This window comes from Pezoporus wallicus, unplaced genomic scaffold (assembly GCF_028554395.1).
Source record: "Pezoporus wallicus isolate ANWC-B61680 ecotype Strahan unplaced genomic scaffold, APGP_CSIRO_Pwel_v1 scaffold_7392, whole genome shotgun sequence".
Classification (NCBI taxonomy): Eukaryota; Metazoa; Chordata; class Aves; order Psittaciformes; family Psittacidae; genus Pezoporus; species Pezoporus wallicus.
The window spans coordinates 4606729-4622983 of record NW_026639923.1 but is presented as its reverse complement, the minus strand read 5'-3'; the positions used below and the strand labels follow the sequence as shown (position 1 = coordinate 4622983).

Genomic DNA, 16255 nt, shown 5'->3' with positions numbered 1-16255 from the left:
CTCAGAGAGGTGCAGAGCATCAGAAACACCTCCAAACCAGCAGGAATTCCCGAAGAGGAAACATGATCATGAACAAGTAGGCACGAAGGTCCCTGCCCTCCCCAGCCGGTGGTGGGTCTCTGTGCAGCTCTGTGGTTGCTCGTGCCTGGGAGGATGCAAAAAAGGGTCAGGAGCTGCAGAACTTGAGAGTTACCCATTCCAGGCAAAAATTAAACCTTGAACATGTTTACCTCCTCTGTTATAGCTGTGCCATGTCTGAACGTTCATATTAAATTTTAATCACTTAAAGACACATTTGCAATTATGTTAGAGCAAAAGCAACTTGAACAATATCCAGCTTAAACTAACACTCAGGAAAGACTGTCAGAAATTAGACAACTGGCTGTTCCAAACAGGTACTAAAAGCTGTCTTAAAACTTCAAATACCAGATTTGTAATTGATAAATCAATTGAATGAAGCCTGTAATAATCAGTATTGTTATGACAACTGGCTGTTCCAAAGAGGTACTAAAAGCTGTCTTAAAACTTCAGATACTGGATTTGTAATTGATAAATCAATTGAATGAAGCCCGTAATAATCAGTATTGTTATAACAGTGATATAATATACACCTTACCTGAAATAACACATCAGAAATTTGGTATTGCAGGACTGGAATGGTGCTGGCCTTGCAGCCACAAAGCCAGAGAGTTCCTTGGTTAGGCCTTATTGAGGAGCACCCATGAAAAGGCCACAGCTTGCACTTCCCACTGGGCTGCAGCCAACTGCCCAATGTCTCTGCTGAAAGCTGTTGGTGTAATCTGGGATGTAGGCTTGAGCTATTAGTTTAATAAAAGCAATATATGAAAGATTCATAAATAACTGATTTTAAAAGCAAGCTGAATGTTTGCATACAGTTAAAATGCTCACACTGGGATGTAACTTGACACTTGTGATTTTCTCTTCTGCATTTCTAGGGAACATAGGCTTATGCATTGCCTCCTACAGTGCTCACTTGTCTGTCAGTCAGCTGCACCTCTCTACTGATAAATCGTGAACTTACCTGGTTTTGATTAAAGTTGGATAAAGGTCTCATATATAGCAAGTTTCTTTAAGATTCCTGACAATAGCTAGCAAGGAATAGAAGACAGCTGAATAGTGCCCCTGCTAAGGGAAGATGCAAGCTAATTTGTCTGGATGAGGACAATCTCCAAATGTTCATCCACAATAGACCAGGCTTTACTGCTTTCTCTGCAAACAGAACTATTTGTTTAAAGAAAATGAGAGTAAAACAAATCTTTGCTCACATAAGCTGCAGTGGTAATTGTGGTTGCTCACACATTTTCCTGTCAACGTGTATCATCTTTCACCTATAACGTTTTATTCTTGTAAGGTTCCTGTTAGGTTTCCTGTAAATATAAAGATACAATGAGAGAGTCTCCATAAACTAACTTACTGGCCTTAAAAGTCCTGTAAAATGCAAACAGAAAGACAAAATAAATACAGAGTGGAGATTACCAGATGGCAGAGCTTTTTCATTGCTCTCTTCTGTGACCCACCCCAGCAAGTCCCCCCCTCCTGATCCCTTTGGGGTGCAAGACAGGGAACAGCTGCTCCTGGGTGAGAGCAAAGCTGGTCCCTGAGAAACTCCTTGTGACAGGTAACCTTATGGAAATCCATCTGGGCTACACACAGTATATGTACATGGGGTGCACAGGTAGCTCATGTAAGACAATCCACCCAAGTAGTAACTAACCTAAGTCTTAAGAAAGGGGAAAAGAGAGAGGCTGGATCCTCACTCATGTCTTAGTGCTTGGCTTGCCTGCTCATCCTGAAGTGGCAATTTCTTGATCAAACAGTGTGCTAGCACTGGTGCAGGGTTATGGATAGTCAGACCTGACTTCATTTACATGGCAAGGTAGCAGTGACAGTGTGCTGGACTCCAAGCTCTTATGTGCCCTCCTTCCTCCCCCTTCCCACAGACTCCTTAAAACAAGTATTTGGTTCAGTGATTATTTATTATTGCACTGAAAGGGTATTACTTGATTTACAAACATATATAATTTATTACATTTTTACAAAGCTTTTGAACAATAAAACTATTTTACATGAATATGACTTTCATCCGCTCACCACCTGTCATTTATAAATCTTTACTTCTCATATTGTTCGTACTATTACCCAGGTCTTCATAATTCCTCATACTAACACAGTAGCTGTAGCAGCGACTTTGTTAGAGGAGTTTAGTCAACCTTCTCTTCTTGGAGCTACTGGACTTGTTCCAGCACTGCAGTCCCACAATGGTTCCTCTTCTTCCAGTTTCTTACCTCCAGAATTATCATTTTCAGAAGAATCATTCTCAGCATAAAGCAATCAATAAATGAAAATCTATTAAAACAATTCCTGCACCCATTAGTGGTGAACTCCTTGCATTTTGTGACACTGTTGTTCTTTGGGAACAGTTCCTGATGGGTCCTGTGTTTTCACTTTTGTGGGGCTGGTTTGGTTTTAATGAGGTCAGAGAGATGTCATCTTAAGAACAATAAAGGCCATAACAATTGAGGAATATACTATGACCAGATCATTAATAATCAGAAACAAAAATAGGTTTTTTTGGAACTGGTTTTTTGATTTTAGAAGAAAGAAAGAATGATCAAACTTAACAAAATGCCAAAAGCAAACAGCATTTTAAGGCACATGTGATCTTCCTGGCAAGTAGGTCTTGTTTTAATATAATGATCCACAGAATCAGCAAATGAGAATTGCTTTGGTTTGTAGCCAAGCTGATTTCGTGCCTTGTCTATTCGGAAAGTATGAGTTACAGTAACATTCCACACCTAAAATCAAAAAGGACAGTTAAGGAAGTGAATTTAATATCTGATTTTCTAGAATTTGGATGAAAATATGTCAACAATGATATTACAATGGAATTAAAACAAAAAATATAGACATGCAAAAATGTATGCATTTTGGAGCTGGATTCTATCTGGAGCTAAAAGAATGAGTTGATGCAGCTAACAGGTAAAGAGACAAAGCTCAGTAGATGGAGCGCAGGAGGAGTTTATGGTACCGACTTCTCACTTGTGAATGTGAGATAAAGGACTAAGGAAATCCTGTGCAACATATGAGCACCCTTCCCTCAAACTGGCTCTTCTGCACAGAGAAATGTGCAATGGAACTAGATGAATGATCACAGGAGAGTGGTGTGGTTTCTCAACTCTGCAGAAATGAATTATCTATGAGTGGAAAGCACATCCTTTGGGGAGTTACATCCTCCACCTCTGAATGCCTGGTAACTGTGAAAATGCTTAAGTTGCATTGTCTCAATGATTTCTGCTTCAGATATGCAACTAATGTAGAAGTAAGTGCAAAACCAGATATATTGTGGAATAACTGAAAATCTACAGCAGAAGTTAATGAGGTCCCTTCAGTGTCCTATCATGTTACAATACAGTAAGAGACTAGATGATGGAGTAAAGCATTTTGGCTTATATTATAAATCATAATATTGTACAAAAATGTAAGCTAGATCAAAATTGATTTGTCCAGAAGTTGTTTGTTTTTTAGAAAAGTGACTTTTCATTCCAATTTAGAATTATTTTTAGTGGACTTCCGAATTGTTGGCTAGCCTGGTACTATGATAACTGCTGCCACTTTGACCTGAGACTCTTGCTCTGTGCTCTTGGACCACTTTTCTTTAATAAGTAGTTCCACAGCATAGGACAGCTCATTGGAAACAGTGATGTAGGGTCTGTTTTCCTCTTTGTGCCAGGTCTGTGTCAGTTGCTCTGTCTTGCACCTTAGGGTATTTACCTGGATCATCAAGTAAGCATTAATTTCTGACAGTTTTATAAGGGGTGGCCATGGAAAAATCAGGCTATGAATGGACTGTGTAAGCCCTGGATGGACTTTGCCCTGAGCAGAAAACCAGAGCTCTACTGCAGACAATCCTGTCTGCGTCCAAAGGACGTATCACATAACTTCACAAGAATTTTTGTCAGAGATATAGAAACATTCTCTATTTTTATATATTTACCTCATTCCTTGTCAAGAAAGGTGTAAAGCTAAAAACGGGCTTTAGTATCACATGCAGATACTCCATCACAGTGGCTGTGAAACAAAGTTACTCAATGAGACAGCTGGATAACAATAAAATGAGATGACAGCAAATAGAATAAGTGTCAGCAAATGCTGACACTGCACATCCTATAATTCCTACTGGTATCAGAGAAGGCAATTAAGGTGGTAGAAGGCAGTATTTAATTTATAAAGTACATGATGGACTCAGCTTATTTACACTTTATCTAGTATAATTAATGCTAAATGGCAGAAGTGATTATTATTAATTAGAATAATGTTAAGTTATATAATTCCCACAGTTTGGGTCCCTGCATTTTATAAAACCATTATGTAGCTTTACAGAATACAAATAAAAAGCACAACAATTATGTATTTTATTATTTTTACCTGCTATATGAACGAGGAGAACGGGAATATGTATCCAGGGTTTCCTGTAGCCTAATTTTTCAAACTAGAAGGGATATAAAAGGAAAGAAAATCTGAGAATTTGTACCAAATTGTGGGTGTCAATGAAGCATGAAAATGACTGTTGATAAAACATGTCTCTAAACTTTTCCAGCTCATCTTCCCCTCAATAGCGTTAGTAAGAAATGCGATTGAAACCCACTACTCAAATTTCCGGTGCCCACCTCCCTCCCACCCTTTGAATGCTACTGGATAGTAAAGGGGAAAAAATGTTATTTCCAAGGAGCAAGTGACCAAGACTGGAATACTTCATTACAGTTGGATACAGGCCCATCTACTGCAATAATTTTCCTGGAAGGCTTTTCCATGTTGGCATTGCAGGATCAAAAATTCAGCGTGGTCCCAAAATCCAGCAGGATGTTTATGAAAATATCGTGTTGCCTCTTTTTAGCTTTTAAGATATGACTTTAAATAGTATTTCCTTTTGTGCTGCAGTTGATGGCAGAACAAAGAAATAAACAAAAGTTATAGAAGGCCTGCCAGAGGGTAATAGTGGAACTTCTCACACACTGTGAGCTTGATTTACAGAAATGCTGCTGTTCCATAGTAGGTTCTATACCTCTCAGCTACATATTCTCTCAAAACAATAAGGGCCCAACTCCACAGTTACACATACCCAAAACTTCCCTTCAAGCCAGTGGAACTTTGGGATATGCAGGGAGAACAGGATTGACTATAATGTTAAGTAATTCAGTAATTAACGTGCACTGAACTTCATTTAGTTAGTATGGTCTTCTAGCTAACTATGTGAATAGTGCCCATACAGTGCATTAGAGCTGAATGTGCGTGCAATACGTACTAAAGGGACTATCCATTCAGAAAATATCACATTTTCACCATCATGTATGTAATATGCCTGGCCACTCTGTTAAAGAAGCAGAGAAAAACAATTAAAACAACACTAAACACAGGATCACATTTTCTTTCTTTCTCACCCCTACCCATCTTGATTTTGTGGACTATATACCAGCAGTGAATGTACACAGATCAGATCAGCAAACTACCATCACTGGACTTTACTGTGATTGCAAACATGTCTCATACTTTTGGGTAGACCCATGGTGGCAGTAGAGCTAATCATGATTAATGATGTAAATAAGAGTAATGTAGATCATGCAATGTAGATCAGAGCTTGATTTCACTAGGTAGTAACCCAACTGTTAGAGCATTAAGTTCTTTGTGATGTGCAGGAGCCAGAATTATCTTCATGAATCCCACAGAAGTAGCAACAAAAAATCAAAATTTAAACCTATTAGAGAGTTAAAACTACTGGGACACAATGTTTATATTGTTTACTTACAGCTATATATCCCTTCTCAGAGGTGAGAGCCTCAGCAGCTAGTAAGTGAGCTTGTACTAGATTTCCTATGTGAACCCAGTTCATCTGAACTTTGTGATTCCCAAACTTGAAATTAAATAGTCTCCGCTGGATATTTACCTGTAGAAACAGAAAACACACAGTAATTGCTTTATTCCTTTATTATGCAGTGTAACACATTCATTTTGGCTCAGCCTGAATACTTAGAATTTGCTGTATTTGTGTACAATTACAGAACAAGAAATGCATCACAGGGCTAAAAAACAACCAGGTGGTAGTTTTATAAATCAAGGACTGTTGCACTGGTATGCAGCGGTAAAACATTGTGACATTACAGTGTTTGGCTGCAACTAAAGTGCATATTTAAATGACATTACTTCCATTAAACGACCAGGGATGCAAGTTCTACCATGTCATGTCAGTCTAGCATTTTTTTCTTTTCACTTAAAAGTACTACTTGATCCTTGACATTTCTGCAATGCTTGTATCATGATATTTGTTATCTTGCATCAAATGACCTGTCACCAAGCTTTAGTAAAAACTACATTCAAGGTACTTCCACTTATGCTATGCCCTTACAACCAGTCGCAATGTCCTCCAGAAATGACTACTTAACACATACGGCTACTCGCGGCAGATGGCGCTGCTCGTCTGGTCCATATATGCCTGGTGGACGAAGCACACAAGTATGGAGCTTATCCCCTCCTTGGAGAGAGAACAAAACATGATTTTCAGACAGCTTTAATATCAACATGTGGCTGACATATATTGTCTGAGTTTTACATTATGAAGTAAAGGACCAGTCTGAACATTCTATGTGATTTGGCTTCCTAGTAACTTGTTTTCATTTCTGTATAAAATTGAATGCAACAGTAGTGAAAGACCCTAGTTTAGCAGCCTGAAAACCTTATCTCTCTGATCACAAATGGACAGGGACAGGACAAATCAAAACTTCCTTCATCTATGCCTTCTGCTTGATTGACTTTTGCTATTTATTGTAGATACAGTTTATAATGTACATATTTATCCATCATTGTAAATACATGCAAAACTAGAAGGTCATTCAAATTGCTTTATTTGGAAACCTTGCTTGCTTGCAGCTCAATGGCATCACAAAGGAATGGAAGACGTTTCTTAAACAGAGGCTTTCAAATGAGTTAGAATATTTTAACTCAAAATGAATACTTTAAGCTTTAAATGTGAATCACTAAGCAGACTCCTCTGACTCCTGAGAACAGGCACAATTACATCTTTTATGTGGGCAAGAGGTGGCAGGATTTGCTCAGTAGTTAATCAAGGATGCTAAAATTGAAACCCCACTTCATTTTGTAATGTCAACTTTTCAGTTCAAGCAAATCAGTAGGAATAGCAAAATATTTTTATCTTTGTAAAAGCAAAGATAAAAATAGTTTCCTTGCCATGTACAGATAGATTTTTAGCCTCAGCTCTTCATATGCATGTCTGACTTCAGAAGCTGACATAACCCTGATATTGCTGATCTGTTTAAGAAACTGCAGCTATTCTTACCAGACACCTAGAAGCCTTTGGGGATTATGAGAGTGACCTATTGGATAGTGCTTAGAGTTTGGTATTATCAGAGAAGGCTGATATAATAGACTGAATGGGAAATAAACACACAATTCCTGGATCTACTGTAAAACTGGTTAACTCTTAAGGTGATTCAAAGAAGTAAGGGTAAATTTTCTGAATTCTCCCATTTATTGTTTGAATATAATCTCTTATCTGTCTAGGTATACACATTAAAAAAATTAATCACTCACCAAAGCAGGAGTAGAAACAAACAAAATAAATCCTTATTTCAGTTAAAGTATACTATTTATTGATAAATGAGCATCCAGAGAATGGAATACCCATTAGCGCTACTAACAGTAGGAAAAACCCAAATGTTTTATATGTACCTTTGAGTAAAGTTCCATTAGCAGCAAGAACCATTTGGTCTGCAATTGCCTTTGTTCTAGAATAATGATTAAATTGCTATAAAGAAAGGCAGAATATGATCAACATTTTAATCAGATTATTGCACCTGTAAAGGTAAAGTTACTGTTTATGTCAGATACCATTCAAATCTAGCCAGCTTGTAGAAATCAGCTTAGTAAAACCAAACTAGAAATAACAAGATTTAGCAAATACATACTTTTTTAACGAGAAAGAAACTTATCTGACTTACATACACAAATTTAGCTTCAGAGTGAATTTAAATCCACTAGTATTTACTTAACTCGCTTTTTGTGCTGGATATACTGAAAAAAAAAATAATATAAAGCTAAATGTTCTGGTGGGTCAGGTAATTTAATTTTGAAAAAAAATCTATTTTTAGCTGGGAGAAGTTTTTTAAAACAGTAAATTAAATCTGAAATTAAAAATTCAGACTTTCCTAAAAATGCTTCCATTTTGTATTGAAGCTATTTTGGAAGTTATAAATACTTCTCTCCCAGCAGCATGTTTTACCATTAACAATTGCACCCAAGTGTATTTAGACAATAGGATTCTGGACGCAGCTAGCATGTGCTGGCTTAGTGATTACATATCTACATAAGGCTATTTATGTATCATACGTTGAATTTTGTATTGTCATACTTGACATTGAAAAATATACCTAAAAGTCCCACCATGGAAAATTACTCTCAGGTGGCTTGATCCACCTGCTTCACCTCCCTCTATGCCCCACCTCTCTTGTGTACACTATTACATGATCACCATTAGAGAGAACATACAAGCAGGGCTCAGACACATGCAAATAACTGCAAATTCCTGAAATGTTTCCTCCAAAGTCTGCTGTGCTGTGCAAGCTGTGCACAAACTGACACATACAACTAAGTGACTTTGGAGGCACCAGCAGAGTAGCAGATTCCTGGACACAGGATGTACATACTGAAATTATAGCTTAGCAGCAGGCAGTGTGCTGGGAGCAGGAAAGAGCAAATGAAAAGAATGGCCAGAATGCATTGAGCTTCACATTTCAGCTAGAAAATATTTCCTAAATGATCATAGTAAAGAAGGAAATGGTTTTTCTGAGCAGCCCAGAAGTGACTGTAACTACTGCCTGGCCTGCAGCAAGAAAGCAAGGTTTGGGAACTTCAAAGAAGCAAAAATGTGTGTGATAAAGATGTAAAATTTGCTATTTAACAATATTCTTCAATGCAAAGGCTCACAGTTCATAATATTCATATTATGTTCATAATATTCAGTATTTACACAGCTGACGGTGCCCTGAAAGCCCTTCCTCTTCAAGTGTTCTCGATAAATGTCACATTCCACTTTTCTTAGGTATTTTATCATCTCAGATCTGTCTAGTTATAGCATATCAAAATCACAATGATTTGAGTATTTCTTCATTGATCATAGGTCTATTTTTATTAATGACAAATAATTTCACAGAACGTGATGTGATCTACAGTAAACCAGCTTCTGCTGTCAGAACATCCTTCACATATTCTATCCATTAGAGCACAGTAAATGCCATGTCATCACATGAACAAAGTACCTTTTCCAGTGGAAAATATGGCACAGTTTCTTCATCTCCTTCTTCAATAGGATTCCCTCCAAATACCACGTTCACTGTACTGGTATATATCAGTCTAGGGATATTTCTCTGTTTGCAGACTACAATGGGAAATTGTAAATTATTTAAATAAATTATTTAAAAGAAATCATTTTAAAACAAAAATAAAGAGTGAGAAACAACACATGAACTGGCAGCTTCTCTTTTTTGAAAACAAAGATTATGTTTATAGAAGAATAATATTTTAATTTTAACCTTAGCTTATAATCTAATATGGCATTACCTTTCATTCAGCTGGAATTTTTCATCCAAATATCTGCTATGTAAGTATTACATACTGTGTTCACCAAATGTTTTATTACTTGAACTTTACTACTTAAGTGAATTAATATGCAAGATCAGGAAATTTTAGTATCTACAGAGCAGCCAATTCAGTTGGCTCATTTTGAAAACAATAAATTACTGTGTTGTAAATATTTGGAACAAACTACAATAATAAAATATATCACTAAATGTAAATTAACAGGTTCAAGCTCCTCCCAGATTCTTGCTTTGCTGGAAGCCTACAGAAATTTGACGTGAAATGTTTCCGTGGGTTTAGAGGTTGGGGTAAGAAAAAGGGAATGTGTGGCAACTTCTTCCCTCTAACTCATTTAGAGTTTTACTTGCCTACCACTTCACTCTAATTATTTCTGCTTTTCTTTTTTTCAGAGATAATCCATAAAAATGGGTCTAAATAAGAACTGCTTTTGACATTTTGCTTTTTTATATTTTTGCCATTTGGCTTTTGAGTAAAAAGCAAAGAGAAAGTCACTTTGCTATTTACAATACACTTGAAATATTTTCTCTGGAATTGAATATACAGAAAGAAATCTATTAACATTTTCCAGGACAGCATTTATAAATCAGAATAAAAAGTGATCATATTTAGACCGATGATTGGAACAAATAGAAAATTTTGTATATTAATGTGATAAAATAATAGCTAAATATACTTAGCACATCTATGGCTCCGGTTACAAAATGTTTAGAACACAACAAACAGTACTATTTTTCTCATGTTATTCTATGAGGGAAGAAGATAATACGTCTCCATTACATGGAGTAAAGAGAAAACATAATCAGTTCATGGAGGACAGTTTAAGTTGGTCTGCCAAGGAATGAAGTCCAAACCTATCCCCAGTTCAAACCGGCAGCAAATCTATGAGTTTTAATGGGACCTGCACACCTAGCTTTACATCATACTCTGAAATGAGGGAGAGAAGAGCCTCATTTTATTGCCAAATCAACACAAAACACATCCAATTAGAAGCTTTTTTAATTCACAGTTTGGTTCAGACGCAAAGAAAGAAAATCTAGGTACATACCATTGATTATTATTTTTGTGCCTCCCACATTTATGGATTCAATCTGATCTTTCTTTTGAAGCTAGAAACAGAGTTTGCACAAGATCAGTTAATTGGACAAGTCACTTTTGCAGTATGATTGTTACAATTGCCAGACCTAGAACAGCTGTGGCCTTTTTGTGATGTGTGTGTTACATTTCTGTGTCCTTCTGACATACAGTGATTTCTAGCAGTTCTCATTTTTATTGTCTTGATCAGTGCACGAATAAAGTTCAAAACTGAAAGATAAAATGCATCTGAAAGGAAATTATAATACTTCATTTTTTTTTGTCACACCCCAGATAATCCATGATATAGAAACAGGAATACAGGCAGGGGTTATGCTCTCTGAAATCTTTCAAAAATTCTTGTTCCAGTGACAATCTGTTCTGTTCCTAGAAATAAATTAGTAGTTTCATGACTTTTTTGATAACATGCTCTGTGAAATCACTGTTATTTAGCTTATCTATGTTGAATTGCTGGTCTGTTTCCTCATGAGCTCAAAAGAAGAAAATTCATCCATATTATTTCTACAGCAATATTGTCAAACTTCTTCAGATTAGAGGAAAAGGATATGCCTTCATATCCAAGGTGCTTTTTTTCTAGAGTAGTTCATGTAGTTTCATGCTTTTGACTTTTATTATGTAGGGATGATCTGACCTTTGTGACTAACTTCTGTCTGACATATACATATAATTACATTCTTTGCTACATGCAGACAAATTTTTGCTTTCACAAGAATAATGAAAGAAAATGTTAGGAAAATTGTACTTGCTTGTTCTAATCCTGACATTCCACATGCAGCCACATGAAAAACACAGTCAACCCCTTCACATGCTGTGAACACTGCATCATAATCCCTCACATCACCCTGTAAAATGAGAAAAGAATGGATTTTTGACTGGTAGAGTCCATTACATTCTCTATAGAATTAGTATTAACTGTGGTTATCAAGGAAAATTTAAAATAATTCTGATCTATTTTTCACAATACTTAACTAGACTTAAATAAAACATTATAAACTTGGAGAAAAATCCATGACTAAGAATTCTGTCAGTTTTTTGTTGCAAAACAAATATGACTCTTGTTGACTTCAATTATAACGCGTATTTTCACACTTAGTCCTGCATCCTACAGGCTGATAAAACTTGTTTGACTTGAATGGGAGCAGCATATGCTTGAAGGCTGGAGAATCAAGCCTCAAGGACAAAATACCACAGCAGGATTTGGTGGCTCAGCTGTTTGCCAAATGAAAGAACCCCTTTTCTGTTAGCACCTTAAGGTCTAACTTGTGCAATCTGGAAAAATGGCTCTGCTGATTTAAGCTTTATTTTAGGTGCACTGAATGATAAATTTAATTACAGTTTTGTACAAGATTAAAACAAAAAAATGCACACTATGCATCTAATATTGCATTAGTATACATTAGTGTATTATAATTATGTTATTTGAAATGCTATATGCTAGTGAACACTGTACTGTATTAAATACACACACTATATCTAGTATCAAGTGTTATGCTATGGTTAGGATATTGTATTACATTTTTGTATACCAGGTAATACTATATGAATAATAATCCACATACATACAGATATGAGTAAAATATATTTGTTTGCAGAATTGTGATACTTCTGAGTATCAGATATTCTTTATTGTACTGTAATGAAATTGAAAGAGTAATCACAAAAGAAATGGCTGGAGGTAATTTTAAGAGGTAACCTAATTTTAAGAGGTAACCTAATCAGTCTTTAACTCTCAACATTTTTCTTCAGAGGTTGCCAAAGAATTTCACAAAAATGGTTGACTTACACCCTTCCAACTTCAATCAAATGCTAAAATAGCTAACCAGTATAAACAATATTAGCAATCTTTGAATCACTGTTGAAGATCTCTGAAGTGACTTGTTATTTACCAGGAGTGCATAGTTCCATTTCCTAGTTAATTCACCTATACTTCCTAATATCTATTATTATAAAATATTCTTTTAAAAATTGAATTTAAAATCCTCAAAACTGTTGTTCTCTACAAGATGTAAGCTGCCATCAATTCATCAACTTAAATCAAATTGTGTAGATGTAGATAAATATAACAACCTCTTTTTGTTTCTGTTGAACTGACTCCTCATTTCACCTGATGGCTCTTCCTTCTTATACTGGAAAGGACAGTGAACAGTCAATACGTACCTGTCTCAGTGTCACTCACAGTTTGCAGACCTCTCTATTCCCAAGTCTTTTTCCTAGCCTGGAAAGTCTGTTTCCTCAATCATTCTCTGCACAGCAGTCATTCTAAACTTGTGATCACTTTTATTGCCCTGTCTTGCTGTCACCTTTTGACTCTAAATAATCTCCCTGAGTAGTAAACTTCTTCACCTACGTGAGCTATGTGTTGAATGGCACCTCCCATTGGTGGGAGGACTCTCGAACTTCACTGGTGACACAGAACTGACCACCTTGACTCTGCTGTCTCTTACTTATGCACATGAGGAACTTTTACCATGACTTATTGTCTTTAAAGGCTTTTCAGTAAATGCTTTTATCAAAAATCCGTAAGAAGAAGCCTTGCTAAATGTGCATAAAAGTAGTAGAACTTAATTCACTGCTGTTAAGTATGTAATTGCAACATACCTTGAAAAAATCTGCTCCCTTTGGGATTTCCCATTTAGGTTTCCGTATGTCAAACAGAACAACAGCAATTCCTGACCTAACAAGAGCACATCCCAGATTGTATCCCAGGTAGCCTCCACCTCCTGTCACCATTGTTTTTCTGCTTTTGTTAACCAGTAGTCCAGCATGCTCATTTAGGTTGCTCTCACATGGTCGGCTGCTGTGGAGCTCTTCTGTGGATCCTTCTTGCATCACGACTGCAAAACAGAAGATCTCCTGAAAATCCTGCTAATACTTTTAAGATCTAGGTAATTTCAGTAACTTTCATGTTGCAATGTTACATGTTACTCCTTTCTTGACTATATTTATTTATATATTTTTATTATCTTAACATGTTTAAAATGTATAATGATTTTGGTGACGGATTTTCTACGTACAATGACTGATGAACCTGAATGCTTTTATATTCCAAGATCTAGTCTTTTCCTCATACTCACAAATTTCATATTATATAGAAAAAAAGAGAAATTGCAGGATTTTGAAGATGTTATATTACCTAACCTTAACAGGTACAATTACCTTTTTGAATGCTTGGTATATCAAACATTTTATCCTTGAAAACTCATGCCTTTTGATATATTCATGCCAAAGAGAGATTAGCCTACTAGTCCGGGGAAAAAAATAGATCAGGAATATAAGAAAGGATTTATTCTGCTTTTTAAATACACTTTATTTCACATTTGGGTCACAGTTACCATTTTAAACCTTTCTGGTTAGTCTTCTGCCCAGTTCTTATTAACCTTTGTCCATATTCTTCTCATTGGAGCACTCATATACAGCTATACTGACAAGGAACACAAGCCCTCTGCCCTGGGGGTTCATATACTTGGGGAAACTGATTATAATATAATTCTGTGATAAGCCATTCAACAGGAGTTAACAATCTGTATACTTTGTTCTGTATTAAAAATGAAATTTTTCTACAGTAATCACTTCAGAAATTCACTCATATTCTGCATTTAATGTGACTGGTATTTCAGATCACAATATACTCCTAGAAATTAGCCCAGCATATTTTCCCCCAAAGGCAGCCTCTCTGTCTGATAACTTGTACAGCCTTTGCACATTAGGATCTAAGTTCTTAGGTCCCCAGACAGAAATGCAGAATAAATAAATCTGAAATCTGTTAAATTAAGCCACTTTAAAGTGGGAGCCAAACTGGGTGCCTGCCAGTCTAATATAGGAATATAAACCCAATTTTGCCAGATTATTATGGTTTTCTCATAGTTGGAGTGGGTCCTTATAGCAACATCCCCACACATGAGAGTACACCATTTTCCACCAGCTGGGCTGCTTAGCTTAGGTATATAAGCATAGTTAGCTCTCAGTCTTTTATACCAGGCTTCAAAAGAGATTATGCAAAAACTGGTAACTGGTAGCTGCATCACTTCCAGGGTGATTAAAAAATACTGGAAAAGCAACAGAAAATGCAGCCTACAGTACACAAGATTCCAGACTGGTTTTGCCGTTGCTTAGTTAGGGTTTTGTTTTTTTTTTAATATAGTTTAGTTTGTGATATATTTCTTATTTTACACATTTTTTAGCTTTCAGACACAAGGAAGTAAGTACCAGATCCTCCAGACTGTGAGGCAGTTTTAACACCAATGTCAGCTCACTACATTCAGTGAGCTGAATGGCATAATATGGTGGAAAAGATATGAGCTCGTTATGTTGAAAAACATCCTGACATTTCAAAAGTGAAAAGTAATCCACATTTCCAAACAAAGTTTAAACTAGAAATAACATAATAAAACTAAAACAAGTAAGCTTTCTTGTTCAGTCAATGAAATTTAAACTGGCATCTCTGGATTATGCTACACAGTAGTTAAGACATATAAAATATTTTGCCTTGTTTTCTGTGAAAATGCACGGTTTTATATACTAAGGTCAAGCTTGTGACATACATCATAAAAAGATGTATCTGAAAAATGGCATATATTTGAATACTTATTAATATCTCCTTAAATTTTAAGTAAGATGGAAGTTGTATTAAAAAGTTTAAAGATTTTACTAGAAATGTCCTTCTTAAAAAGCACTAATAGCATTAATATACTAATCTGCTTCATGGAATTTGAAAATTATAATCAAATTTTGAATGTAAATAATTTACTGTAAGAAAATACTTATTTCCAGAATCACTAACTTCCTTGTTTCTCTAAATTTATGGAGCTATTCTGATTTATTAGTGTATTCTGCATGATGAGCATAGTTACACAGTGCACGCTGTGTGTGTTGCTCTTAGCTCCCCTACTGTCATTTCAAATATAAGATACGCACAAGTTACTTCCATAAAGAGTTAGACTCAAACATTTCAGGTTTTTAAAAACAGCTAAAGAAGTAGTACCCTTCGTAGAATCCTGGATGTCAGCGTTCTCCCAGTCCTTCCTGTCCAAGTATGATGGTGAGATTTCTCTTTCCTGGACAATTAGTAACACAAGGACATCCAGTACTCTCAGACAAACAGAAATGTTCACGTGTGCTCAGGCCCTTTTGCTGTTCCTGCTCCTTTGTAGTTGGTGGCTGGGCTGGGAGCCAAAAGAGGGCAGGGCTTAATGTGTATATAATTTATGCTCCTTTTCAGGAAAAAGGAAATGTTTTCTCCACATGAGACCCTTCTAAGTAGGATGGTATCTCTTACCTTGTAGAAGTATTGACAAGATGCTAGACAACACAAATATACTATTGGTGCCATCATTCTGTAGATATGTTGTACTAGATTACAGAAACATCTCACACTGTTTTTACAAAGCACAGAGAAAAGGGTTCTTAACTAAAGAAAACAGGAAAGAAATTCTTAACACTAATGCTTAAAAGTAAACCTCTCTCACAGTTGTGTGAA

General features: G+C 36.1%; 1 protein-coding gene across 1 annotated transcript; it reads right to left on the bottom strand.

Annotated features, from left to right (window-relative positions):
* Positions 1–1546: 1546 nt before the first annotated feature.
* LOC130603262 (putative short-chain dehydrogenase/reductase family 42E member 2) lies at positions 1547–15894 on the bottom strand. The gene is made up of 12 exons (XM_057416891.1): positions 15761–15894; positions 13378–13613; positions 11526–11621; positions 10733–10793; positions 9348–9466; positions 7762–7837; positions 6465–6547; positions 5825–5962; positions 5324–5389; positions 4447–4510; positions 4016–4089; positions 1547–2816 (listed from the first exon to the last, which is right to left on the bottom strand). The coding sequence occupies exons 2-12, from the start codon at positions 13606–13608 to the stop codon at positions 2613–2615; spliced, it is 1212 nt and encodes a 403-aa protein (XP_057272874.1). The 5' UTR covers positions 13609–13613; positions 15761–15894; the 3' UTR covers positions 1547–2612.
* Between the last annotated feature and the right edge of the window lie 361 nt (positions 15895–16255).